At 52.8% G+C, this 23,618-nt stretch overlaps 10 protein-coding genes across 10 annotated transcripts; 3 read left to right on the forward strand and 7 right to left on the reverse strand.

Annotated features, from left to right (window-relative positions):
• Nucleotides 1-631: 631 nt before the first annotated feature.
• On the forward strand, nucleotides 632-2,070 carry QC761_101194 (uncharacterized protein; the record flags this gene model as incomplete). Its single annotated transcript, XM_062873363.1, has 3 exons — nucleotides 632-890; nucleotides 946-1,562; nucleotides 1,638-2,070. 3 exons carry the CDS (start codon nucleotides 632-634, stop codon nucleotides 1,941-1,943), a joined length of 1,182 nt encoding a protein of 393 aa, XP_062736379.1. The 3' UTR covers nucleotides 1,944-2,070.
• An 11-nt stretch (nucleotides 2,071-2,081) lies between these two features.
• On the reverse strand, nucleotides 2,082-3,179 carry QC761_101197 (uncharacterized protein; the record flags this gene model as incomplete). The annotated part of the gene is made up of 1 exon (XM_062873364.1): nucleotides 2,082-3,179. One exon carries the CDS (start codon nucleotides 3,177-3,179, stop codon nucleotides 2,082-2,084), a length of 1,098 nt encoding a protein of 365 aa, XP_062736380.1.
• Nucleotides 3,180-3,581: 402 nt separating this feature from the next.
• On the reverse strand, nucleotides 3,582-3,939 carry QC761_0000610 (uncharacterized protein; the record flags this gene model as incomplete). Its single annotated transcript, XM_062871729.1, has 2 exons — nucleotides 3,582-3,837; nucleotides 3,926-3,939. 2 exons carry the CDS (start codon nucleotides 3,937-3,939, stop codon nucleotides 3,582-3,584), a joined length of 270 nt encoding a protein of 89 aa, XP_062736381.1.
• A 2,144-nt stretch (nucleotides 3,940-6,083) lies between these two features.
• Nucleotides 6,084-6,218, reverse strand: QC761_0000620 (uncharacterized protein; the record flags this gene model as incomplete). The annotated part of the gene is made up of 1 exon (XM_062871730.1): nucleotides 6,084-6,218. One exon carries the CDS (start codon nucleotides 6,216-6,218, stop codon nucleotides 6,084-6,086), a length of 135 nt encoding a protein of 44 aa, XP_062736382.1.
• Nucleotides 6,219-6,948: 730 nt separating this feature from the next.
• On the reverse strand, nucleotides 6,949-8,031 carry QC761_101210 (uncharacterized protein; the record flags this gene model as incomplete). The annotated part of the gene is made up of 1 exon (XM_062873365.1): nucleotides 6,949-8,031. One exon carries the CDS (start codon nucleotides 8,029-8,031, stop codon nucleotides 6,949-6,951), a length of 1,083 nt encoding a protein of 360 aa, XP_062736383.1.
• A 5,131-nt stretch (nucleotides 8,032-13,162) lies between these two features.
• On the forward strand, nucleotides 13,163-13,924 carry QC761_101230 (uncharacterized protein). The gene is made up of 2 exons (XM_062873366.1): nucleotides 13,163-13,436; nucleotides 13,508-13,924. Exons 1-2 carry the CDS (start codon nucleotides 13,335-13,337, stop codon nucleotides 13,661-13,663), a joined length of 258 nt encoding a protein of 85 aa, XP_062736384.1. The 5' UTR covers nucleotides 13,163-13,334; the 3' UTR covers nucleotides 13,664-13,924.
• A 26-nt stretch (nucleotides 13,925-13,950) lies between these two features.
• Nucleotides 13,951-15,647, reverse strand: QC761_101240 (uncharacterized protein). Its single transcript, XM_062873367.1, has 2 exons — nucleotides 15,040-15,647; nucleotides 13,951-14,982 (listed from the first exon to the last, which is right to left on the reverse strand). Exons 1-2 carry the CDS (start codon nucleotides 15,208-15,210, stop codon nucleotides 14,095-14,097), a joined length of 1,059 nt encoding a protein of 352 aa, XP_062736385.1. The 5' UTR covers nucleotides 15,211-15,647; the 3' UTR covers nucleotides 13,951-14,094.
• A 972-nt stretch (nucleotides 15,648-16,619) lies between these two features.
• Nucleotides 16,620-17,795, reverse strand: QC761_101250 (uncharacterized protein; the record flags this gene model as incomplete). The annotated part of the gene is made up of 1 exon (XM_062873368.1): nucleotides 16,620-17,795. One exon carries the CDS (start codon nucleotides 17,793-17,795, stop codon nucleotides 16,620-16,622), a length of 1,176 nt encoding a protein of 391 aa, XP_062736386.1.
• A 2,282-nt stretch (nucleotides 17,796-20,077) lies between these two features.
• On the forward strand, nucleotides 20,078-21,940 carry QC761_101260 (uncharacterized protein; the record flags this gene model as incomplete). The annotated part of the gene is made up of 1 exon (XM_062873369.1): nucleotides 20,078-21,940. One exon carries the CDS (start codon nucleotides 20,078-20,080, stop codon nucleotides 21,938-21,940), a length of 1,863 nt encoding a protein of 620 aa, XP_062736387.1.
• Nucleotides 21,941-21,952: 12 nt separating this feature from the next.
• QC761_101270 (uncharacterized protein) lies at nucleotides 21,953-23,373 on the reverse strand. Its single transcript, XM_062873370.1, has 2 exons — nucleotides 22,872-23,373; nucleotides 21,953-22,777 (listed from the first exon to the last, which is right to left on the reverse strand). The coding sequence occupies exons 1-2, from the start codon at nucleotides 23,008-23,010 to the stop codon at nucleotides 22,290-22,292; spliced, it is 627 nt and encodes a 208-aa protein (XP_062736388.1). The 5' UTR covers nucleotides 23,011-23,373; the 3' UTR covers nucleotides 21,953-22,289.
• Between the last annotated feature and the right edge of the window lie 245 nt (nucleotides 23,374-23,618).

Raw genomic sequence — 23,618 nt, forward strand, 5'->3', positions numbered from 1 at the left:
GGGATATTTGGCTCTAAAGATACCGAATTACCTAGGTAAGATGGTCTCTGTGTATGAACAATGTGTTCTTACAGGCCCGCCAGTTGGTGGTATCTTGACATTCATCTTACCTCTGCAGGACCTAAGTTCTGCAAGAAAGAAAGGTCTCCTCTTTTATCCAAGACAACTTGGAAGGCAACAGTCTATTCATGTCTTCCATAAAGAGATTGAAATGGGATACAAATGGAACCTAAGATGACAAATGTATTGTGAGATGTGGTGTTTACAGTAGTGAGAATATGTTGGTAACCTGGAAGTGCAGCTGCACTTTATTTTGCTATCTAGAGATGATGCTTTCTTACCTAGGTATACAAAAGTCTTCTTTTACCTGGATTATATTGGAGAATGAAAGCCATTGCGAGGAATATTGATAATCGCCACAAGATGGCAGTTGCTCCATTGCTACCGAGCCATCTGTTCCAAAGTCAAAAATTTGGCTTGCGGAGAGTGACACGTTCTGCCGTTTAAATCCCGGCAGAAAAGCATCCTTGGTAGCGCTGCCTACAGCACAATCGACCTACACAACAACTAAGAGGCCGTTCTAGAAATTTGGCAAAAGCTCCAACGACCGAAGCAGGAACCAACCATCGATATGTCTACATCAAAACCTTCGCGAATCTTTTCGCCTTCTGAGTCCTCCTTGGAGTCCTCTTCGTCTGATAATAGGCAGTCATCCGAGGAAAACCCCCTCACTATCGCATGCCGCGATCTACTCCAGATTCATCCCGATATTAGTTCCATCCGCGTCCCCGGGCCATCGGTAACGCCGGGGCGAACCCAGCCAATCACGCGAACGCCATTGCCTTCTGCGCGCCCTCCACCATCGTTGCGTCCCCAGCCGCCCTCTGCTGGTGCCCCAGCGCGCTCCAAGTCCACCTCTGAGCAAACATCTCTGAATTTCGCCAGTCCAGCCGACCCCTGGCAAGCCCCCTGCTCTGCCAAAGTTGGGCTACTTTCCCTCTCCACGCAGCACCCTACCTGCCTCTCAACCAAACACAACCCAGAAGCAACAGCAGCAACAACATCACCCGGCCCCCGAACCCGAGGAACCTCTCATTACACCCCCATTCCCCTGCCTACCCGGCACCTTGGCCCCACCCTCCGTAATCGCCATCTTCAACAACACCCCCTCCGGACCCTCCCTCACAAACCCCATCTTCCCCATCCCCCCCTTCTCCCTCACACCAACAGTCTTCACCTCACCCCTCAGCCACTCCCAAACCCTCCTCTTCACCAACCCCGACGGCCCCCCTGGCCCCCCCCGTTTTCTCCCACCAGACAGCCTCACCCCGGAAACCGACCCGAGCACCTTCCGTGCCTGTGACTGCGTCCTCACCCTACTATGGTTATACAGCCCCCAACTAGCACTCGACTTTTTCGGCCCCGACAGCCCCAATCACGACGCCAATTTAGAGGTATTCGACGGCCGGGTGCAAGAGCACTGGGTGAAAAAGGAGACCCCGGGAGGGGGGTTGCCCCAGGTGCCGCAGTTTAGTGTTTGCAGGGTTGGTGATGAAGTTACCGTTTGTTTATACCCCGTCCTCACCCCCTCGCCCCCAAACAAAAGATTATATGGTTGTTGACTCTACAGGAAATAGATCGGCTTCAGGACTCAGTCCAGCAAGAGAATGTGTCGCTACAGGGCCAAAATCTCGCGTGATACGGGGTTATGGACTAGCATTGACGCCAAGGACGAGGTTGTTTGTGCTGAGCGGGAGGAGAAGGAAAAAGTAGAAAGATTTGGGGCTATTGTTGGAAGGGAGTTGCTCTTGACTAGGTTTTGGTACCGGCAGCCGTATTATGAGGTTAAGATTGAGGTTGATGGGATGATGATTGCTTATACATGGAGTGCACGCTCAAGCATATCACTTCACGGCGACGAACAAACACTGGTGAACAAATAAAAATTCGACTTCGAGGTATCATATCATATACATAAAAATGGCATCGAGCCCGGCCCTTTCTCTCCCCCTTTCGGTACCGCCCGGGTGGTAATTATCTGCTTTTCACCCTTCTTACTCCTCCTTCTCCCCATCATTTACTTAGAGACGGTAAAATCTCTGCCCGTTTCTCATCGACCTCTTTCCAATGCGGCCTCTGCCATTGTCAGAGTCGCTGTCAGAGTCCTCGCCATCAGTGTCAGAGTCGATGCCGTCAGTGTCGGAGTCGGTGTCGGTGTCATTGCCGTTGTTCTTTCCCTTTCCCTTTCCCTTGCCCTTACCCTTGCCCTCGGGTGCCTGACGCGCAAGAACAACAGCAGCATTACCCTTGCCCTTGCCCTTGCCAACTTGAAGCTGTTGGGCACCGGCACCAACGAGTCTGAGAAGGTCATTGATAGCACCATTAGCATTGCCCTTGCCCTTGCCCTGAACCTGACCAACAAGTAAGCCCAAAAGCTGGTTGAGCTGGCCTCTGTTGACGTTTTGGCCCTGGCCCTGGAGCTGACCAGTGACAAGCTGGAGGAGCTGGTTGAGCTGAGCGTTACCGTTGCCGTTGCCGTTGCCTCTGAGGACCTGGCCGAGGAGCAGCTCCAGGATGTCATCGACGTCATCGATATCAAGCTCGTCGTCGGAGTCATCGACCCGCACGACACGGTTGACTCTGCCGCCGCCAATCAAGTTGAGAAGTCCGCCAAGGTTCAGGTTGTTGTTGCCGGCGCCGAGGTTGAGGCCATTCCCTCCGATTCCGATGAGCCTCAAGAGATCGTTGATGTTGGCATTGCCTCCTCCAATAAGCTGGAGCAGATCCTGAAGACGGATGTTGCTGTTATTCTTGCCCTTGCCTCTGTTGTTGTTATTGTTGTTGTTCTTCTTTCCCCTTGCAGGCTCGGTGCCGTTAACGATAACAACAGGCGTGGCTGTAGCGGTTTCCTCGGTGATGGTGGAGATGATCTCCTCGATCTCCTCGGTTGCGGTAGGAGTTTCGGTTACTACCACCTCTGTCTCCTCAACAGCTGTGGTCTCGGCGACGGTCTCGGCAGCGGTCGTCTCGACCACCGCGGTCTCGGTGACCACCACAGCCTCGGATGTGACAGTAACAACAACAGCACCATCCTGAGGAGCAGGGACAGCCTGAACTGCTTGACCGAACAAAAGAGTGGATGCCAGAACGGCGTGTCTCCAGGACAATGTGATGGCCATTTCGTCTGATTTTGTGGCTTTGTCGTTAGGAAACAAAAAAAGGAACGTGGTCGTAAGTAATGATGCAGAATCAAAAGGATTGTCGTTAAAAGAAAGAAAAAAGGGATCAACCCTGGTGACGTTGGAAGAAAGGAGGGAAAGGGCGAAGAAAGAAAGAAACAGCAAAGTCGAGTATCGAACTGACGACCAAAAGGAGAAAAGGACTCTGGAAAAAAGGTGGGATGAACCTCCCCTTTTAAAGAGGCACAATTGGGACGAAGCGTCTGTTCTCCTACGAGACACCATCGCGTTGGATTTGACACATCCTGGCTCGATGTTACCTTGCACCTCGAACCTTCATGCTTAGTCCCATCTCCTGTTTGGAAAAATCTCCTAGGCTCGAGCCAGGGTGCCAAAACATCGTCAACAGCGGCAGCTGGCGCGCTTCACGAACCCGGAAGTTCGTAGGTTCCCGGAAGTGCACTGGCAGTCTGAAACCCCACGTCGATCAGTCGTCTCGAACCCTGGGATGTGCCGTCCTCGCGCTAGCTTCATCAGAAGTGGTGGTTGCGGCTCTTCAGTCGCTCGAGGTTGCATTGAGCGGCAGCCATTGGGTCCTCGGTTGCCCCTGTGGGGATCGTAGCGCGCCCTTGGGGTTTGGTGCCAAGATCTTGGGAACCTGGAGAAAGTGTTTCAGCCCTCCGTCTCAGACGAAGTAGCCTGTCACTGCGATTTGGTGGACAAAAGGAGAAAGCCGCCTACACTACCTCAACGAAGCCATTGCCGATGGTAGTACAGCAAGGTTCCTCAAGCAAGAAAAACTAATGTCGAGTTTTGAGTTTGTTGTTTCCTGCTGGCTCCATCCCCTGCGTGTTTGAAGCTTTCTTTAGACCAAGGGCCAGGCGCACCAATCAGAGACGAGGAGTTGAGCAGAAATATGTCAACACAACCATTTCATCAACCGTCGTCTGGTTTGACTTCAAGGAGGTGGGAGACAATAATAGAACCTCAGACCAGACGAAATCATGCATAGATGATCTTCTAAGCGGCCGATCAGATGGATAAGCCCTTGGTGTTGTCGGTTACTGTGTCGATGCAGACTGGCCTAGCCTTGAAACCAGAGACGGCGTATTGATCATGATCCTTGATGTTTGTCAACCATCCGCGCTGTTTACCATGGTTGCCGACTCTCCACCTTACTGCAACCCAGCTTCCGTGCCTTGGTGACATTGGCCCGGTCCAAGCAAGTGTACATGGATCTCGCCGAGTTTGTTTTCGGGCTTGGCATGGACGCAGTGCATCCTGCGACAAAGAGAGTCCGATGCTCAATCAAGGGAGCGTAAACTTATAAAGTTGCGTACCCTGCCCTTTCTTCAACCTTCCATCTTGAAAGGCGGGGCAGTGGTCGAAGTACTCCCCATGCATTAGACCTTGGACATATGCCTCGCCAACCAGCAAATACTCACCACTCCCATCATCTCGTGGACGTACAAGAAATGGCATATCCGCGCCGCTGATAATCACCAGCATATCCCCTGGCATGGTGTGAGCAGGTCCATATCCCATCCATCCTCCCGGCGTGACAAACGCACAGCGTTGGTAAAAAACAATGTGAGATATCTGAATAGAAAACAGCTACATCCTTTACAAAACGACTGAGCTTGTCCACGTCGCCCTCACAATTTCCAAGAAGTTCATGGGTTTTTATTCTGGTTTTCTTTGCCCTCCAGAAGTGCAGTAATAGCGATGCCTCATCGGAATACAGAGTTTGTGGGTAGTAAACCAGTTCATGTCTCACAAACTCATGTGTTGGACTGGTGCAGCTTCGGGATTCATGAGGTACAACGTCTCCTATCCTTGTCCTCCGAAGAGCCTCATTGGAAGGGCAAGGTGAATTGGTAGTCCCAGGTGCCTGCCAGAAAGCCGATTATCTCTGTCGTCCCATGCGTTCCTAGAGTGCTGCCATCTCGCGATGAGTAACAAGTTCCCATGTCGGCACATGGTAGCCTGAGAAGCGGTTCTCTAGACATTTTTGGGCTGTAATTGGGGTTTGAACAAGTGGCAATACTTGAAGACTCCGTTTTGTGTTCGAAATTCGGTTTGATCGTCTGTTTTCCTGTCTTTTCCTGACTCTCATCAACACGTGTTGTTTGTGACTGACAACCAAAGCAGGTCCCACATGATTGAGCAACGTGAGAGAACACATTCGCGAACGCTTCAGAATCTGGTTGTCGGTTTCGGCCTGCTGGCTGTGCGCGGAAAGCATTGTCGGTTAGCTCCACTTCATGTACCGGAAAGGCCCATACACCCAGTCGTTGACGTTGGGCGACTTGGAACTCATTTGAGAGACATCCAGAGGCACAGTATATTGCTGCCCGTCGGTGGGTTATGCCTACCAACGGGGGCAGAGCTGATGGAGCACGAACCAGCCGGCGATCCAAACGTGGCAACCAACTTGGCCACGGTTGCTCATCATCCCATTCCCGCAAACCGGCAGACCATGACAAAATATTGAGACTGCCCGATTGACCGAATGAATACTGAACAAAGGTGGCGAAGACTAACTGAACATCTGCGCTGTAGTCTACCGGAATATGAAATGTCGCTTCGGGGGGTCTGAGTCCTAGTAAGCCGTAGATCTTGTCTCTTGGATTTGACACGAGCTGTGGATTCGTTATCAGGATAAGTTCTTCCAAATCAAGGTGTCCTTCTGTTGCCTGCACTATATTCCGTAGCTGCAGGGGCCGCTCTAGCCAAAAGTTATCCATCGTTGTGTGAAAAAAGTCCAGTTAAAATCGTTGTTGGAACGCTGGATAATCGGTTTCAAAATAGCTAGACGTAAGGTGAACCCGGAGCTGGCCGAATCCAATGCAGAAGCAGTCCCAACACATGCTCGAGTTGCCTATCATCATTAACGAGGGCTTACTAGCAGGGTAAACTCCTGAAGGATCCACGTTCTCCGGAACCAGATGCAAAAAGGATGTTGGACATGCCTATTATTACATCAAAGATTGAACGTGAGGCCAAATGAATCTTCATCTGCTGTAATGAATCCGACATGTCTTTGTAACGTTGGGCAGCCGGGATAGTTGCATCTCGAACGGCCAACTCCTGTCCCAAGCCAAACTAGGACAGCTGCATGAGAGTAGATTGTTGACATGGGTGGCACCTGTGTATTCTTTTCGGCGATATTCCCCTGGTCGATGCAAATAACGTCTACCCACAGCATGAGGGGCAATCCATTGCAGAATTTGGGACGAATTATCCGCAGTGCAGCGTGGAGGGTTGCTGAGACATTGACAACATGCCTGTTGAGCCTGAGTGACGGTAACTCTCCTCCTGTTTGATCCATGCTCGAGGTAGTCACTTCTTGGTGCCAGGCGTACGACAGACAACGCGCTGAGTTCCGGAAGACGGTCGAGACTTTGTGCAAACAACTCTCCAGATATACGCTCGTGGTCCGCTCCCGGGTGAAGCTTTAGCAATCTGATCTCTCGTGCTCGCGCGTCAAGTGGTACTGAGGAGTATAGTAGTGTTCGCAGTCGATCGGGCGGCTTTGCTGCTCAGGGTTCGTGGTTCTGGACATCATCGGTCGCGAGGTTTTTGTCAGTGCCGAGGACCTCACTACAAGACTGAAACATACTGCGACACGCCGGTTCTGCTTGTGCGCTTTTGGTGTTATTCTGACAGATCAAGGAAGGGCAAAATTATCATGTCAAAAATCTGTATTAAAAGTTTCTGCTGTTTCCTATCCAATACCAGCTCAGACAGACGCCATCCCATCAACCCCTTACTTGAACTGTAGAGTACCGTTGGCGTTTCCTATCCGCTCATCCAGATTGAGGGAGCTGCTGACCCAGCAGCCATCACCTCTGCGAAGCTCGGCAACCAGTCTCTTGCCGCAGTCCTCAAGGCGCACATTTCTCGCCGAAGAACCAAAGTTGCCGCCAGCCTGGCCGCCCTGGCTACCACCTCCAGGAAGCTTGATCACTTGACCGGGGTGGATCAAATCGGGGTTCTGGAGGCAGTTGATCTTGGCCAGCTCTTGCCAGTTGGTACCGTGACGCTGGGCAATGTCGCGGAGGGTGTCGCCGGGCTGAACAGTCACGCTACTGGGCTTGTTGCCGCAGCTGTTGATGTTGGCGCCGCCAGAAGTCCAGCGGAAGTTGCCGTTGCTGTTCTCGATGATCTTGTTCAGGCTGATGCTGGTGGGCTGGTAGGAGCCGTCAAGACGGCGGCACTCGCAGTGCAGCATGAACTCGCCGTGGGCGTCCAAGCGGATATCCTTGGCGGAACCGCTGAAGTTGCCGCCATGGCTAACACCGTGATCGCGAGGCTGGTTGGTGTGATGGTGTTGCTGGTGTTGCTGTGGCTGAGAAGCACGTCTTCGGTCCTCCTCCTCTCTTCTGCGTCTGTCCTCCTCGTCCCTGCGCTTGCGGTCCTCGTCATCTCTCCTCCTTCTGTCGTCATCCTCCTTCCGTCTCTTCTCGTCCTCCTCTCTCTTCCTCTTCTCCTCCTCCTCGCGGCGGATCCTGTCCTCTTCCTCCTTCTTCTTCTTCTCCTTCTCTTCGTCCTTCTTGTCCTTCCAGTCCTCAACACCGTCCTGCAGCTTGTGACCGGCAACTGCACCGGCAACAGCGCCGAGGACGGTGCTCAGCTTGCTGTGGCCGGTCTTGCCGCCAATCTTGTTACCACCGAAACCACCGGCGATACCACCACCAACGGCACCGAGGAAGCCACGCTCCTGTTGATCGCCATGTTGTTGGTTGCTGCCTTGGTAGTGCTGTTGGGTCTGTTGGGCAGCAGCGGCGTAGTAAGAGGCAGCTTCGCCCTGGACATTGCTGCCCTGGTTGTTGTTGTTGTGGTAGCTCATGGTGAAGGTTTCTGGTGAGTCTGAGGGGGCGGTCTGTGTGTAGTTGATGTCTTCAGAGGGGGAAATAGGGCAAAGGCCGCAAGGTGATGAGGTTTTGTGTGGATGTTTGTGTGAGGATATCGAGGCAAGGTCGGTCCAAGACTACAGCTTATATACACCAACAGTTCGCAATGGGGTCATCTTGAGCGGTCGTCGGACTTTGAGGACCCTTGTGGTCCAGACCTCACCGCACCGCCGCAAGCACTGGCCACTTGCCGCCGCTCGAGTCGGACGAAACAGTCGCGGTCCCACTCCGGGGCCCACTTGGGTTCAGCTTCGCCTGGCTTTCGTCGATCCAAGTCGCCAGACCGCCGAGATCGTGGACACGCGCCACGCGTATCAAAGGCTTAGCCAAACCTTGGCTGCCGTGTTAGCCGTTCCGCCCGAAGGCTACCTCCGTCCGAGTGGCGATCGGGGCCCAGGATCGTCCCCGGACGATGCGGAGCGGCGGGGTCCAACTGTGGAGTTGGGCTGCCGTCGTACGATCCCTTTCAGCTTGGTGTCTCAACACCAAGCATTTGGGTCCTGCGTGAGCATTGCTGTCGTGTTTCTGTGACAGGCCTTCGGTTTCTCCGAGTGGCTCTGGATGAACCTAAGGCTTAAGTTGTTGATCGGTTATAGAACACGTGTAATTTCTTGTCTTGGTGCTTTACTGATAGGAATGAAGATGGGAGAGGTCACCTGTAAGGGCGACAACCCTCTCCAGCTACAAGAAATCAGGGGATGGAGATGTTCAAGGTGACCGTTTTCTGTCGAGCAAGGTCACTGTGAGCCCAAATAAGCAGATGAAAAAAAGGCGGTAATACGTAATCTACAGAAAATAGCAAAATTTATAGAGTACCTATACGCGAAAGCAGAAACCACCTAAGCAAACCAAGCCCTATGACCAATACATGCTTGGTTTGGGATACTAACCTAAGGTGGGCGGCAATTGCTCACCACGTTCTCTCCCACCTTGCTGAAGCGGACCTGATGTTTGCAGTATCCACATGGGAAACATCCGGTCATACACAGCTGCCTCGTTGTCAGGGTCGTCATGAAGAAATCCGCTATATCCTTCAAAAGCTCATCCTTGACTTTCTTCGCACTGTTCAGCTGCTTTGCTGCATCATCAGGCCGCGACAAAGCAGTCAACACCTTTGAGTACCAATACTGAGCTCGAGCCACACCTTCAGTTGTCCAGTTGCTTCGATAGTGCCTATTGAGACAGCACTCAAACTCTTGCCTGTTCTTGGGGTCAGTATAATGCAACATACGGTAGACCAAGGCAACCTGAGGTGTGTATCATTCACTTGCTCAACTTCAGCATTGCGACCTTCTAGATGCAGAAGTATTCCCACTGTCTCATGGCTCTTAAGGGTAAATTGGGCATTCTTCCCACACACTTCAATCCTTGCCTCGAGCACCTTTTGATGTTCATCAAGGGCTTCCTGCACCCTCCCAGCATTGAACAACAAACATGCCAGGTCATAACGGGAAATTAAGGCTGTTGAGTCTTTCCCGCCAGCATGGGCCTCCTCCAATTCCATTCCCTTGCGAGAAAACGCGATAGCTTAGTCTTGATGTCCTTCTGCCATCAAGACGTGGCCAAGATGGTGGTAGTACTTTGAGTACTCGAAAGGGTATTCGTCTTCGGGGCCCCATTTTTTGTAGTAGATCAATAGCTCCTCCATGATTTCGCGTGTTTTCTCAAACTGGCCGCGTTGTAGGTAGGCACAAGCAAGGTCCCCTTTTGGGTTTCCCCACCGGATCTGATCCTCGACTATTACCTTTCTGGGAGGGATGCTGGCCAGTTCTTCTTCCCGCAGCGTGAGCAGTACTTGACGATGGTCCAAACTTACCTCACATCGACTGACACCGATGCAGTCGGCCAATCTTCCAGTAACAAGATAAATGTCATTAATGAGAGCCTTACACTCTGCACTCTCTCCAACCGAGGTTGGCTGTTTCTTGATAATCTCATCGGCTGTCTTCATAGCCAAGTCACACTCTCTGATCTGCCCCGTATGCCAAAGGAAGCATCCAATGCTGGACAGTATTTTGGCAAACTCAATGTCGAAATCAATGGGAGGCTCAGGCCAAAGTGAGTTTCGCCGCAATGCGAGGACCTGGGGTACGTATCGGGTGAACTCGGGCCATATCTTCTTTTCCTTCTGGGCCAGGCGTGATGCTTGTGGCGGTACTGCGTTCAGCATGGCAATGACTTCCATGTATACTGTGGCCCGGAGTGAAGCGTCCTCGTTTTTGGCTAGGCCGTCCAGCAAGTTCATCTGCAGAGAACGGTGAATTTCGAGTTGATGCCCAGCGTCCCCTTCTTGTCTTTTGACGAGCTGTCGGAGACCTAGGTCTCGTCGTGTTGAAAGATACTTCTCCTCGTCGTTCAAGAACTGAAGAGATGATAAGCCGTGTCCTGCCGAGTATCTGAGAAGTGTTTCCGGTATACCATGAGGACTGAGGAATGCCAAGATATGTAGGAAGTGACGAGACTGTTTGCTGATCTTGGACAAGGCAAGGTCGAGAACGATTGACAATGTCCTCTCATAATTGCGTAGAGTTTCTGTGCCAGAGCTTGCCCAAATCTGTCATGTCTTCTGAAGACTTTTGAATATCTCGACCATCGAGGACGATGAGCACTTCTGGTACCCTGTGACCGTGACAATAGCCAGTGGTAAGCCTCCGACCCAGGTACAAATCTCATGAGCTATACCGTCCTCTTCCTCGTCCTTGGCACTGTCTTCCCAGGCTGTGAATTACAATGCATGCAGGATTCTACTTTGGGACGATCTTCGAGTCATGAAATAATCATGAATCTCTTGCATTGTGTCTTCTCGACCCACAAAAGAAGGATTCGGTGACCAGCTGATGTTGGTCACTAGGGAGGCCACATCATGGCTGCTTGAAGAAGTTGTTGGCCGACCCTCTTGCGCGCCCAGCTGCAGCCAAAGGGTGGGGGCATTTATCCCATCTGCTGAAACTTTGGAAACACATCTCCCTGAGGACGTATCCTACTTGTCTGCCTCTGTAACACCACATGCCACTTGTAGCGTTCCAAAGCCCAATTCGCTTACGCGAGCCCAATCTGATGTCGGACAAATGCCCCTTGTCCGATGTTTCGCTTCCTTTGAGGAGTTGAGTTTCTTTCCATCTAATTCTCGTTCTGCGGGATGCCAACTCCACCTTCGTGCTAATGAATTCTTTCGAGACAATAACCTCTTTCACCATTCCCACACAAACCTAGCGCCGATGGCTCTTTTTTGCCATCTCCCCGACACACTACGTCAATTCCCCCGTCTCTTCCGACGTACCCCGAAGATCCCAGCCGCCCGCAAACATACGATGAAAGCAGCAACCGAGTGCTCCCGTCTGCAAGAGTTGACTTCCTCCATCCTTGAGATTCTACATGTATCCGGGGCTGCTGGAGCTTTTGTTGGCGTTCTCGACGGTCAAACAACCAACTGCATGTCGCTGGCTACGGGTATCGCGATGTACAGGCTGAGTTCGTTCCAAATGAGCGTACGGTTTACCACCTTGCCTCTCTCTCGAAAAGCTTCATGGCAGCCGCTATTGCTCTGTTAGTAACCAATGGGAAATTGGCATTCGGAGACCGCATGTGTGATGTCCTTCCTGGCTTGCACCATGCAAACGGCCCAATTAATTATCAAAGCACGTTGCTTGATTTCCTCTCCCATCGAACCGGCCTTGCAAGCAAGAACGCACAGTGGCAGCAAGATGGACCTGAGATTTTACTCGGTGAGAACGACACGCTACCAATGGTCTCCTATATGGAGGCCGCTCAACCGTTGGGGGAGCAATGGACTTATAATAACTTAGGCTACGACATTCTAGCAAACGTCATTGCCCATGCGTCAGGATAGTCCTGGGGCGAGTTCGTTACTTATCGAATACTTCAACCGTTGAGCTTGCAAGACACAACGACGGCCGCTCACCCCCCAGAGGAAAATTGGGCTCGTGGATACATGCCTGGCCCGGATGGGACGTTCATGGGTGTTGGAAGACCCCAAATTTCTGAAGGGACCGTCCAACAAGCAGCCAATGGGGGTGAAGAGTAGTGTCAATGATCTCTTGGTGTATTATAAGGCTGTGTTGGATGCCTGGTGTTTGGAAACGGGGCAGTGGAATAAGCCAAGACCAGAACCTGCTACCGCTCAAGAATGTCAAAGAACTTCTGACACCCCATATACCCCTGGATTCCAACGTTGATGGACAAGGGTATGGCGCAGGGTGGGCAATAGCGGAGCTGCCCGCGCCCTTGGGGAGCATCGGCACCAACGGCACGTTCCTTCCGCCGATGCCACTGGTTGGACGCGGATGTAATAGGGACACGAGTGACGACGACAAATCGAAGGGACCTACAGTTGGTATCATAACGGCAGCCTCGTTGGCTTTTTCAGCTCGGTTCATATCCTTCCCGAGACTGGCGCCATCATCGTTGTACTTGTCAACTCCGTACCCAAAAACGATGCAGCCGACTGGGTGGGCCTACTTCTCTTGGAAGCTTGGCTGGACGACTGTAGCGAGAACGACTACGTTTCCCTGGCCGAGCAGAGCGCCGCCACCTACGATGACATGTGGGCTCGATGGCCAGACCTTGATGTGCTAACCTTATGTCTTTCATTTTGGCACAGCTGAGAAGGGTCATATAGAGACTCTACGGTGGGAGCATGACCCTGATGTGCCGGGCGGTGAAACATTTGTGAAGAAATCCAATGAGACCCTTGATCATAGGGTGCGTACGGGGCTCCAATGAACGGTGAAGAGGTAGTGGTGTAAACTGGGGTGGAATTGAAAGAGACATGGTAGCTTCAATATGTATACGTGCCTGTTGCGATGACAGCAACTCTCAAACTGGCTGGAACGGTTTGTAGAAGAAGCAGTTATTATGTGTCCTCGAGGCGTAATAATCTTGTGTTCTTCAATGTATTGACCACTTGGCGGCTAAGATGAACCGATCTTCATTTAACCGCACAAACAACATAGGGGCCACTAAATGACATAACAATTGAGACATGGTGAGGTAATGCCGAAAGGCTATCAATTCCACACTTTCGATATGACATCATAGACATCAACCATCTGCTCGAACCACATAAAGCTCACCGCGCAGTAACACGTGTTTGCCTTTTGTGTGACTTCCAAAGACCAACCACAACAACCAAACACTTCTAGATACCATCAAGCTGTTTCCTCTCCCACTTTTCTTCCACGCATAACACCCACGGAAAGAAACCTTACCTACCTACACAATGGCTCCCTCCCACAGCGAAGTCTCCAACCGCCCCAAGAACGAGAACGACCACCTCGAGACAGATCAGCAAATTGCCCACGGTTCCGCCGGCGACCAGAATGTTGGTCTTCCTTCCCCCCCTTCTTGATTGTGCCCAAAGAGTAAGCTCGCTGACAAGTCCAAAAACAATAGCTCTCCCCGAAGGTCGCCCGTGCGGATAAGCAGGCTCCTGCACCTGAACACGAGCATGGGGCCGGAATTCCGGGTATGAATGCCAGTGGAGGCTCCAGTCAGGGGCTGTCGACGGGGCCGAATGCTGGTCAAGGGAAGGGACCGCTGAAGCCTTGAAGTGATTGGGCGCGCGGCTTCATTGGTGGTGCTTCTAGGTCGTTAATAAAAGCCTTCATATTGACTTACTGGCTTGATTCATCACATCACTTTAATGTGCAATGCGGCCTGACTGCAAGGGGGTTGTAAGATTGCGCAGTTGAGGGTTAATACGGACTTGGGACTTGGGACTTGGGATTTGGGAAATTTCCAACAAAGAGGTGTAAACTAGCTTAGCTCACGGCCCGCGAGTGTAGGTTTTGCAGATAGTTTGAAGCAGTCGGGTTGAGCCAAGTATCGCAGTCTTCCACACGCATATGTTGGTAGAACGCGGAGGGGTGGTAATCATGTTGTCTTCTTCGCAAACATCTAGCAGTAGCTTCCGTCTATCTCAAGGCCAAGAACTCAACCGCTGATAATCTAGAGACTCCAGGCGCCTGAAATTACATGATTTACAACTTCCTTTGTCTACCAAAGGTGTTAGGCCCTGGAGGCTTATTGTCCAACACGCCCTCAATCTCCTCTAACACATCAGGCGTCAGCTTCTCCAGCAGCTTCAACGCACCGATGTTGTCCTCCAACTGCTCAATCTTGGTAGCACCCAAGATAACCGTGCTAACATTGGGGTTCGAGGCAGCCCAAGCAAGCGCCAGCTGTGACACACTGCCTCCAAGACGCTCCGCAATCTTGGTCAACTTGCGCACCTTTTCAATCTTGGCCTGCCCAGCCTCGCTCTTGAGCTCCTTGACAGTATTCTCAAAGAAGGCCTTGTTGGTGGCAAAACGCGAGTCCTCGGGGATGCCATCATTGTACTTGCCAGTGAGGATGCCGCTGGCAAGAGGGGACCAGATGGTGGTGCCGTAGCCGTGGTGCTTGTACAGATCCGCGTACTCGACCTCAAAGCGCTCGCGGTGGAAGGCGTTGTATTGTGGCTGCTCGACAACGGGGGCGATGAGGTTGTGCTTCTCGGCCAATCTGATGGCATCGGTGATCTGAGCGGCGGACCACTCAGAGGTGCCCCAGTAATAGGCCAAGTTGAGGTTGCGGATCACCTGGGTGAAGGCCTCGACGATCTCGAGCATGGGAACGGTGGGATCGGGGCGGTGGGCAAAGACGACATCGACGTAGGGCTGCTGGAGGCGGGCAAGTGACGACTTGAGACCCTCGACGATGTGCTTGCGGGAGAGACCGCGGGTGTTTGGCTCCTTGCGACCAGTACCGAAGAAGACTTTGGTGGTGAGGACGTACTCATCGCGGGGCCAGGCGAGCTCCTTGAGAGCTTGTCCCATCTCGACTTCAGACTCGCCATTGGCATATGTCTCGGCCGTGTCGAAGGTTTGCTGACAAAATCTGTTAGCCGCCCCCTAACTAAACCCGTTTGCGAACTGTGAACTTACAATACCGTGATCCCAAGCAGTCTGGAGAATCTTCTTTACAATCTCTCCCTTCTGCGTGCCGCCGTATGTGAGCCACCCGCCGAGCGAGAAAAGAGAAACCTGCAATCCGGTGTTCCCAAGGTACCGGAATTTCATTTCCTTGGGATCATAGGCGCTTTGTACAACGGGCATGATGGGCAGATGTTTGATGGAGATTGGAGGAATGGTTTGACAATAAACGGGACAGAACTTGGGATGGAATAGGGATCAATTGGAGATAAACGGCCCAGGAAGTATTTATGAACGGGTTAAGACCGAGATGAAGGCGGACTTTGGGGAGTTTATGACGAAAAGCCGCGGGGGGTGTTCTCCTCTTCTTTGCTGTTCCCGCTCAAGAGGAGAGCTCTCCCGCCCCAATTGTGGAGAGACCCCAATGATCGCAACAGCTATTGGCATTGTGACGACATCCATTGTTTTTTATCCGCCATCGGGCTTTCCTCTTTGCGCTTGGTTAGCTTGCAGCTAGGCCCAGGCAGTGGGGGTGCTCAACAACCGCCAAAGTTCCTGAGTGAGGTGGAGGGTGGTGGTGTGTGTCAAGCGCCTACTGCTTGGGCGTCGCAGGAGGGACCATTACCAATGGGAACTTTCTAGTATTTTATTTCTAGCTGCCGAGGCAGGCGGGCTGCTTTCGTCCTCTGGTGACCGGCATCCTCGAGATTGGGAAGAAACATTGTCCCTGAACGACCCCGCGGCAGTGGAGAACCCCGCAGTTTGCTGATGGGGTGCATTCAATCGATGGTGGGGCATCTTTCATCCAGCCATCTTGTCGAGACATTGGTTGAGAACCCAAGTTGTGCATGGGCATTATATTGCTTTCACCGGCCCGTGCTGTAACACAGGATTTATATGTAACGCGATCGGGTTGACTATCTCCACATACAAAGGTGAAACGAGTACGCTGAGCGCCGTCTTGCTGTCAAACGCCTTTCAACGAAAACAGGTGGGTGATGTCATACACTAGTGGCAGTCAACATTGTTTTCAACGGCGATAGAAAGCTGTGGCATCATGGGATCTACGCTCCCCTCATCGTTGCAAGACAGCTACTATAGAGAGCATAATTGCCGCTATTCCACAGATTTCAAGCGACAAGACAGACAGAGGCTGCTGTAAACTGTGGAGTGTTGAACGACCTAATGCCTACTTCACTTGCGAGGTTAGCATGAAAGAGAGCTGTGACGGCAAGGCTGCCTGCCTGCCAGCAGTGGCCTTGGCTCTTTGCATGACAATAAACATTAAGCATTACGGAGGGAGCCTAGAAAACGGCAAGAAACTTCACTGAAGAAATGTGTTAGTCGTATACCTAACGGCGTAATGAACCGGTGGCCAAGGATCCGTCCGCGGTTTGGCAACGGAAAGGGGGCCGAGGAAACCACACAGAACATCGTACGCTGCCCAACACCGGTCGCGTTTGCAACAGGGCCAACAACGCTGTAGAACATGATTAAAGTCAATAAAGATGCATAAGTACATGTGGAGCATATGTACAGAGGGTATCGGTAAGTCCAACCACCAAATCTCCAACGCCAAAAACACCATTTCCTCAGCTCTCGCAGAATCTTCGTCCTCTTGGCTTTGGCCGAAGGGCATCTGACGATGGCTTTTGTATGCGAGTAAGCGACCCTGCCGGGCCCTTACGCTTTCGCTGAACCGGACTGCAGTCCCTCTTCCACCTTGTGCCCACAGACTGAGCTGCACTTCTTGGATCGCGATGAAGTAAATCATCGACTTCATGATCGACAAGAGGATGAGATCGTAATGGAGAGAGACTGCGGTGCCGTCGATGAGATAGGGTTGTTGCTGTTGTCTTCCTATCAAAGAAGACCTGCCCTTCTGCTTTTGGTGTGGCCATATCGGCATTATCGATATCCACCACGAAGGGTTGTACTGCCTTCCGGACGCGGTCAGTAAACGAGGTCGCTTCGGCCTCAACGCCACCCCTCTCAGCTGCTGAGGTGCCGGCGACGGTGGAAGCCGCTAGCGACTCCATGTCAGCAGAGTCGGACCGTGGGCTGGGCTCATCATGATGTGTGTGAGAAATCGATCCGGCAAGATCGCAGCAATCGGGTTCGGACTCGGAGTATGAGAGGGTTCGTGATGGTGTCTCGTAGTCGCGATGATGATCGATCGGCGAATCAACGGACGAATCTGAAAACATCGTCATAGAACGAGGCGAGGGAGGAAGTATCGAATCGTCGAGGTCGGTCGAGAACTCAAAGGGCTCGTCGGTCATGGGCACAAGACCGCCATCATCGTCATCAAAGAGAGAGCCTTGGGAGGGCGCAAGCGAGTCAACGCTGCTGTCCACCTCGGAAGAGAAGGACGAACCCTTATACCACGGGTGGTCGGGGGGAAGATAGCACGCAAAGTATCGGACGAGAGAGTCAAAACTCTTGGTTCGAAAGAGCTGAACTGCGTGCTGCCACTGGTCTTCACCGATTAAAGAAGGGTTGGCGATGATCTCGAATGCCGCTGACTCGAAGCAATCATTCAGTTCTCGCATGCGCTGTTGCTTGCGTTGACGGAGTAGACTGTGGAACTCGTCGGCCGAACTTGCTTCGTTGGAGATTTCGGCCACATCGTGGTGAAAAGCCACAGGGTCGAGGAGGGGCAGGGGCACGGTGTTGTATTGATCGTGGAGCTTGGTGAAGAGGTCATCTCTCCTCAACCCAAACTTCCAATGGGGCCAGCTCCAACATGTGTCGGCGGGATCGTCCATCCTCGGGTGGCAGGAATGGTGGCAGCAGTCGGTGGAGGCGGGTCTGGAAGAGGAAGTGCTGTGGGTATGAGGTCGGAGTCGGGGGAGGGGGTCGAACGGAAGAGTGAACCAATACTGAGAACCGGGGACTGGGAGAGCTTGCTGGAATCGAAAGTGAGTCTTGCGTCGGCGCTGGAAGCCATCTAAGCACGGAGAATAGTAGAGTACATCGTGAGAGTTTAGTGTGGTAATTGTAGTGGTTTGAGCGCTGGACGACCGTGTCTCCAGGTGATGATGGCGTGAGGGTGATGGTGAGGATGAGGGAGAAGACGGAGCAGGGAGACACCGGGCGCTGGGGGGAGGTCGTCACAGAAAGGGTCTCGACGGCTTAGGTGCGACCGGGATGGGGGACCGTCAGGTGTTTGGAAAGAACGGCCGCAAGGGCTGATGTGTTGGATGCCCCAACTCGGAACAGTGGGAAAACTCATTGGCAGGTTGTGCTGCCTTCCGAGCCAATGAAGTGCATCATCTAAACAAAGGAGTGGGGCCCTGCCTGCACTTTGCTACCACACCGCCGCCTGCGACCAGCTTTGCGTGCATGTCGCTTGTTGCATCGCCCCCCGACAAGCCAATCAGTGCATTTCCAACTCATGCGGTCCTGCCGTTCAGCCAATCGCCAGCACAGTGTCCCGCCCGCCACACGTTCCACAGGCAGTTTTCGTAATCAGCCTGCTGCTGGTGCCCGACCAAAGGATGGGAGTGAGTGCATCAATTTCCGTCATCATTCTCACTCATTTCTTGTCCATTTCCTCCTCCCACACTTCCTTGGTTTTCCATCACAAAAAACCGTGATAAGCGCCTTCCAAGACATCCAAGTGCCTCGAGCCTCGAGCCTTCTCAAACTTACAGCGGCTCACTCCCTCAACCTTTGGGACCGGCCGACATCATCTTGTTTGATTGAGAGCATGACTCCTTCCTTCCCTCTTGGTAATCCGCTCGCTCCTTTTATGAGATCATGTCACCCCGGCTGGCATCGCCTCGCATCCTCCCAAAGTGCTTCATGAACCCATCCATGATTCTCGTGATGCAGCTCGCCCTCACTCAGCCTGGGCAGATGACACTTTTCAGAAGGATGTGAGGGAGGTGGGGTGTGACGCTGACGTCTTGAATCTCACGGGGGTGAAGATAGTACATAATTCTCTGCCCCCGAGACATTTTCTCGTTCTCTGCATGAAGGAGGGGCAATATCCTGCACGACTGGTGCTCTGCGAATCACGATGCACACGGTCCCATACTTTTCTTGAGGCCAGCGTGGGCAAACAGTCCCATCATGTGCCACCACCACTCAGACACAGGCCTCCTGAAGAAGATCACTGAGTACCTACCTGAGGCCCAAATCGGAGAGGATCAGAACTGCCAGGCGCTGACGGCCGTCAACATACCATAACACCGAGCTTTCCAGCCGCCAGACTTCTCTCGGGCCCGACAGACGCAATCCGTCAACGGATGGCTGAAAGCTTGGACAAGCCATCAGAGCCTCACTGTTAACTCAGGCCGTGAAGCCCTATCAAAAGGGACAGCATGGGCTGAAGCGACCCAGGGCGCTGGAACTGGCAAGTCGGCGTGCAGCCAGTTGCGGCCGTGGTCATGGGCGAGGTATGGCTCTTGGAAGATGATGGCGGCATTTGACTGGCAAAGCTGACCGGGAATGACGGCGATTTAAACAAATCGATATCATCTGCCAGCCCTCTTCCAAGTCGAAAGAAGCATTCGGTCAACTACTGCACTAACACGGCAGCGCGCGCGAACAGGCGGACCGGTGCTAGGCACCCGCCGGACCGCTGCTTTTCTGAGAGCTTCGATGACTCCCTCCAATCACCTCGCGCCTGGTGAGGCTGATGCCCCAGCCAAATCCATCAGCAGGGCGCAAACCTCCAGCGTTCTTCCACCTTCACTGGTTCATCTGACTTTCACTGCACCGGTCATTCAGCAAAGATGGCTCCCCAGCCTTGAAACAATAACGTATACGCGGCCGAGAGGAATTGCTTCCTCTTATGCCGGCCTGTTGTTCGTCTTGATTTCGCAGTTTTCCTCTCGCTCGCTTTCACCCCACGATTTTATCTTGTCTGCAGCGCTGGAGAGCTTGCCGGCTCCCTCCTTTACCCTCTTTGCCTTCGTTCCATCTGCGCACATTTTACGGTTACTCCAACCCCTTACTTTACAAGTGAACAGCTCTGTTAAACTCCGTGGGCCCGTTTCTTGCTTCCTTCCAACTATCAGACCCCAATTCATTGACTTGCGCCATGATTACCCCCAAGGCGGTCGCGGCGGCAGCGGCGGCCGATTCAAGGGGATTCTCGCAGGCTTCCGAGCAAAAGACCCAACCATTTTCACAATCCGAAATCCAAGCCCGTCTGGCTCGTTCCAGGATGGAGGAAGACCGCTCCATGTCTAGCACAGTTCCGCTGGACAATTTGGTGGTTCCCCAGGACAGAGATATCCGCATTCTAATGAGGCCCTTGGCGCGGGGTCGGTCCGTCAGTCCAGGCAACCACGAGAACTGCGAATGGCTCGCGCTGCACGCAGAGGTTACGGATGGCGGCGATGAAACGAACCACAGCGTTTTGGCTGTCACGCAAACCCACAGGGACATCAAGTTTTCTGTCCGCGTTCCTGGCCAACGGCGCAACGACGAGCTCTGGTGCGAGCTGTACTTTGTTCCACACAGCAACGAACTAGTACTCCTTAACCGCTCCGAGGTGCCGTTCAAGCTATACCGTGTGTCACAGCAAGTGCCGGGCAGCCCCCGGGAGCACTTTGAACTCAAGCCTAATTTTACCAGGGCCCTCGCGCCGGGCACCTGGCGGATCAAAATCGACGACGCCGACATCCTGGACTTTCGTGTCCTGGAGAAGCGTGCGGCGAAGGCGCGCCTGCTCTCAAGCTCTTCAGCCTCGGATCTCTCGACCATCGACGGCCAGCTGGTACCCGTGACTAGGAAGCGGTCTTTTGACGACGATGACGATGACGAGCCTGCCACCCCTGAAAAGAACGAGAAGAGAATGCGTCCATCGGAGCCCGAGGATAAGAATGAGGACGGGGTCATAATGTTTCTTCCGGCCACAACCAACCCACTGGTCTTTCCGCTGCCTGGGACTGGCAAAGAGATTTCTACATCCGACGGCCACCCCCTCTTGGACCTAGAGTCTGATGACGTCGTTGAGATTCCTGGCGTCAAGCTCCCAAGGGGCGGCGAGATTGACGAATACACCATCGCCAAGAGGGATCAGATCGCTACATCCAGTCTCTCTACTGTGTTCACTGCTGACCACTCTGATGTCCCAGATGGGGTCATTGTTGTCAAAGTCTTGAAGACACGGACCAACGCATTGCCCAATAACGAAGCCGCCATTGCCAAGAACGTGATCCGACAGGCCGACATCTGGCTTCGAGAGCTTCAGTACCAGGAAAGTCTCGAGCACAAGAGCATTGTGCGGTTGTATGGTGGTGATGCCCGGTTTCTGTCCCTCTATATGGAGCATGTCGATGCGCGCGACCTCACCGCTAAGGGCACGTGGCGTGTTGCCAGTACAGACATGTTCAATGGCGATCGGTCAGACGCTTCCCGCATCCTGCGCGACATTGCAAGTGCTCTGCACTACATTCACAGCAAAGGCTTGGTGCATAACGACATCAAGCCAGGCAACATCTTGTACAGCAGGGACCGCGGAGCCGTACTGTGTGATCTGGGCTTGTCGACCAAAGCCCGCGACCCAGTTGCAGCTGGCACACCATGGTACGTCCCACCGGAGTTTATCGGTTTGAGGCAGCGCGGGCCCGCAAGTGATGTTTGGGCGCTGGGCGTGACAATGCTCTACGTCCTGGGCAAGATCACTTGGCCTGATGTTCGGGCCAACCAACGACACCCGCGCCATTTGTACTGGATAATTGCGAAGCTCAACTCACGAGATCGCGGTCCTCAAAAGGAGGCCGTATCCAGGATGCGCGAGTGGCTCGGCGAGGTTACGAGTGCCCGCAACAGCCTGGACACACATGACAAGCTTGAAAGGCTTGTTCACGGCATGTTATCACCGAACCCCAAGGAAAGAGCCACAATCAAGGACATCGCTGGCCACTTTCTTGCTGAGCAAGTGACCGAAAGATAGAGGGCCACGGTGGTCCTGTTTACAACCATGCCACAGCACCAATTTCATGTTTCGCTGTTACACGCAGTTTGGGCGTCCACGTGAAGCAGACAAGCACTGCGAAGTAAGTAAAAATCATGAAGCATACCTCAAAGGATAGCCAGTATGCCTCGAAACATGGTCAGTGGGCGTCGAAAGATAGTCATCTTTTGAGGCATATATTGACCATTTTTTAAGGCCCATTAACTATCTTCTGAGTCCTGCTTTCTTCAATTATGACATGTTTTACTAACGCATGACGCAGCAATCTAGGTTACCAACCACACTACCCATAGCGATATCTATCACGCCACGCTCACTGCGTCCACTATTATACGCTCAAACCGAATACAAATAGACCAGTCAGCGCGGCCACAGAGGCCAATACGCCAACATTGACACCAACAACGGTCGACCCAGCAGTCTTTGTGCCCCCTATTTCAATAGCTGCCGCCGACACTCCTTCTGAAGTCTTGCAAGCATCACCACTCAACACTGTCGCGTTTTGCCTGAACCGGATATCGGCACAGTTGTACAATGACTGGCCCTTTTCGCCCAGCGTCACAACCTGAATGCTTGCGAGCGACCCATCCTGAATTGGCAAGTTGGCCGGGAGAGTCACCTTGGGGATGCACAAAGTGCCATTGCCTGTCGAGTTGAGGAACGGGTCGGTCAGACTGTAGTTGAAATTGGCCACGTTCTCACCGAGGCCGAGGTTGACAAAGATGTATGTCCACTCGTGGTGCAGATCGAGAACTAGGGAGCCGCCGTCAAGGGGCCAGTCGGTCACGTTGCCGAGGTCACCAGGGACACCGGCGCCTGTTTTAAAGCGGGGGATGGGTCAGCAATTTTCTTTGGGAGGAACAGAGACTTTGGAAGGGAGATATAGGGGAAGGGAAAGGAAACAACGAACATGGATATTCCCACTGGGAGTAGTTGCTTGTGGAGGCGCTGCCGAGGGTGTTGTCTCTCCAAGTAGGGTACTCGATGCCAAAGTGGGCGGTGGCGACCTGAGCGGATGCTAACAAGGCGAGAGCGGTGGTGAGGGCCATTCTTTTTCTGGGAGGGATACAAATATTGATGGACGGTTTCAAAGTGATGGAGGGAGGATATATGATTGGAATATTCGAGGGAGTGGAGTATTTGACTGATGAAGGATGAGGAGATGATGATGCTCCTGGAGAGATCACAATGGGCAAATTCGTATGCCACGGATGGGGTTATATATTTGGGAGTTTCGGGACGATTTGTTTTCTGGAAGTGAATACAACAACTGATGGGTGGGATGGAACAAAGGGCTGCAGAAGGATGGGAAGCACAAGCTTAGTTATACTTACTTCTCCCTCTGTTCCTTCCACCAACACCGAGCTGATGATGGGTAAGATGTCGACAGGAAAGAGGGGGCCATCCTCACCGTAGCTAGCTGTATTTTTACTAGCCAATTCTCCCCCTTGGCCAATGACTATAGAGGATAACCCTGATATCTGAGCAAGTTTGATATCGCCATGTGCTTCTGATGTGTGTTCCCCTGCAAATGTATCCTGTTGTTGTCCTCGCTTCCATCCCTGTGGTTTGTTGATGCGGCCGAGCAGCAGGAACCCCACACTGCGGCGGCGACTCCCTCGCTGCCAAGATCTGGGACTTGCCTTTTTGGGAGAGA

The sequence above is a fragment of the Podospora bellae-mahoneyi genome, assembly GCF_035222275.1.
Source record: "Podospora bellae-mahoneyi strain CBS 112042 chromosome 1 map unlocalized CBS112042p_1, whole genome shotgun sequence".
Taxonomy (NCBI): Eukaryota; Fungi; Ascomycota; class Sordariomycetes; order Sordariales; family Podosporaceae; genus Podospora; species Podospora bellae-mahoneyi.

Bases quoted from the DNA above. Each gene is read 5' to 3' on its own strand.
- QC761_101230 (XM_062873366.1), top strand. From the start codon at position 13,335: ATGGCTCCCTCCCACAGCGAAGTCTCCAACCGCCCCAAGAACGAGAAC. The intron at 13,437-13,507 runs GTTGGTCTTCCT...CAAAAACAATAG, and splicing joins GTTCCGCCGGCGACCAGAAT to CTCTCCCCGAAGGTCGCCCG.
- QC761_101240 (XM_062873367.1), bottom strand. From the start codon at position 15,210: ATGCCCGTTGTACAAAGCGCCTATGATCCCAAGGAAATGAAATTCCGG. The intron at 14,983-15,039 runs GTAAGTTCACAG...AGATTTTGTCAG, and splicing joins CTGCTTGGGATCACGGTATT to CAAACCTTCGACACGGCCGA.
- QC761_101270 (XM_062873370.1), bottom strand. From the start codon at position 23,010: ATGGCCCTCACCACCGCTCTCGCCTTGTTAGCATCCGCTCAGGTCGCC. The intron at 22,778-22,871 runs GTTCGTTGTTTC...GCTTTAAAACAG, and splicing joins CTCCCAGTGGGAATATCCAT to GCGCCGGTGTCCCTGGTGAC.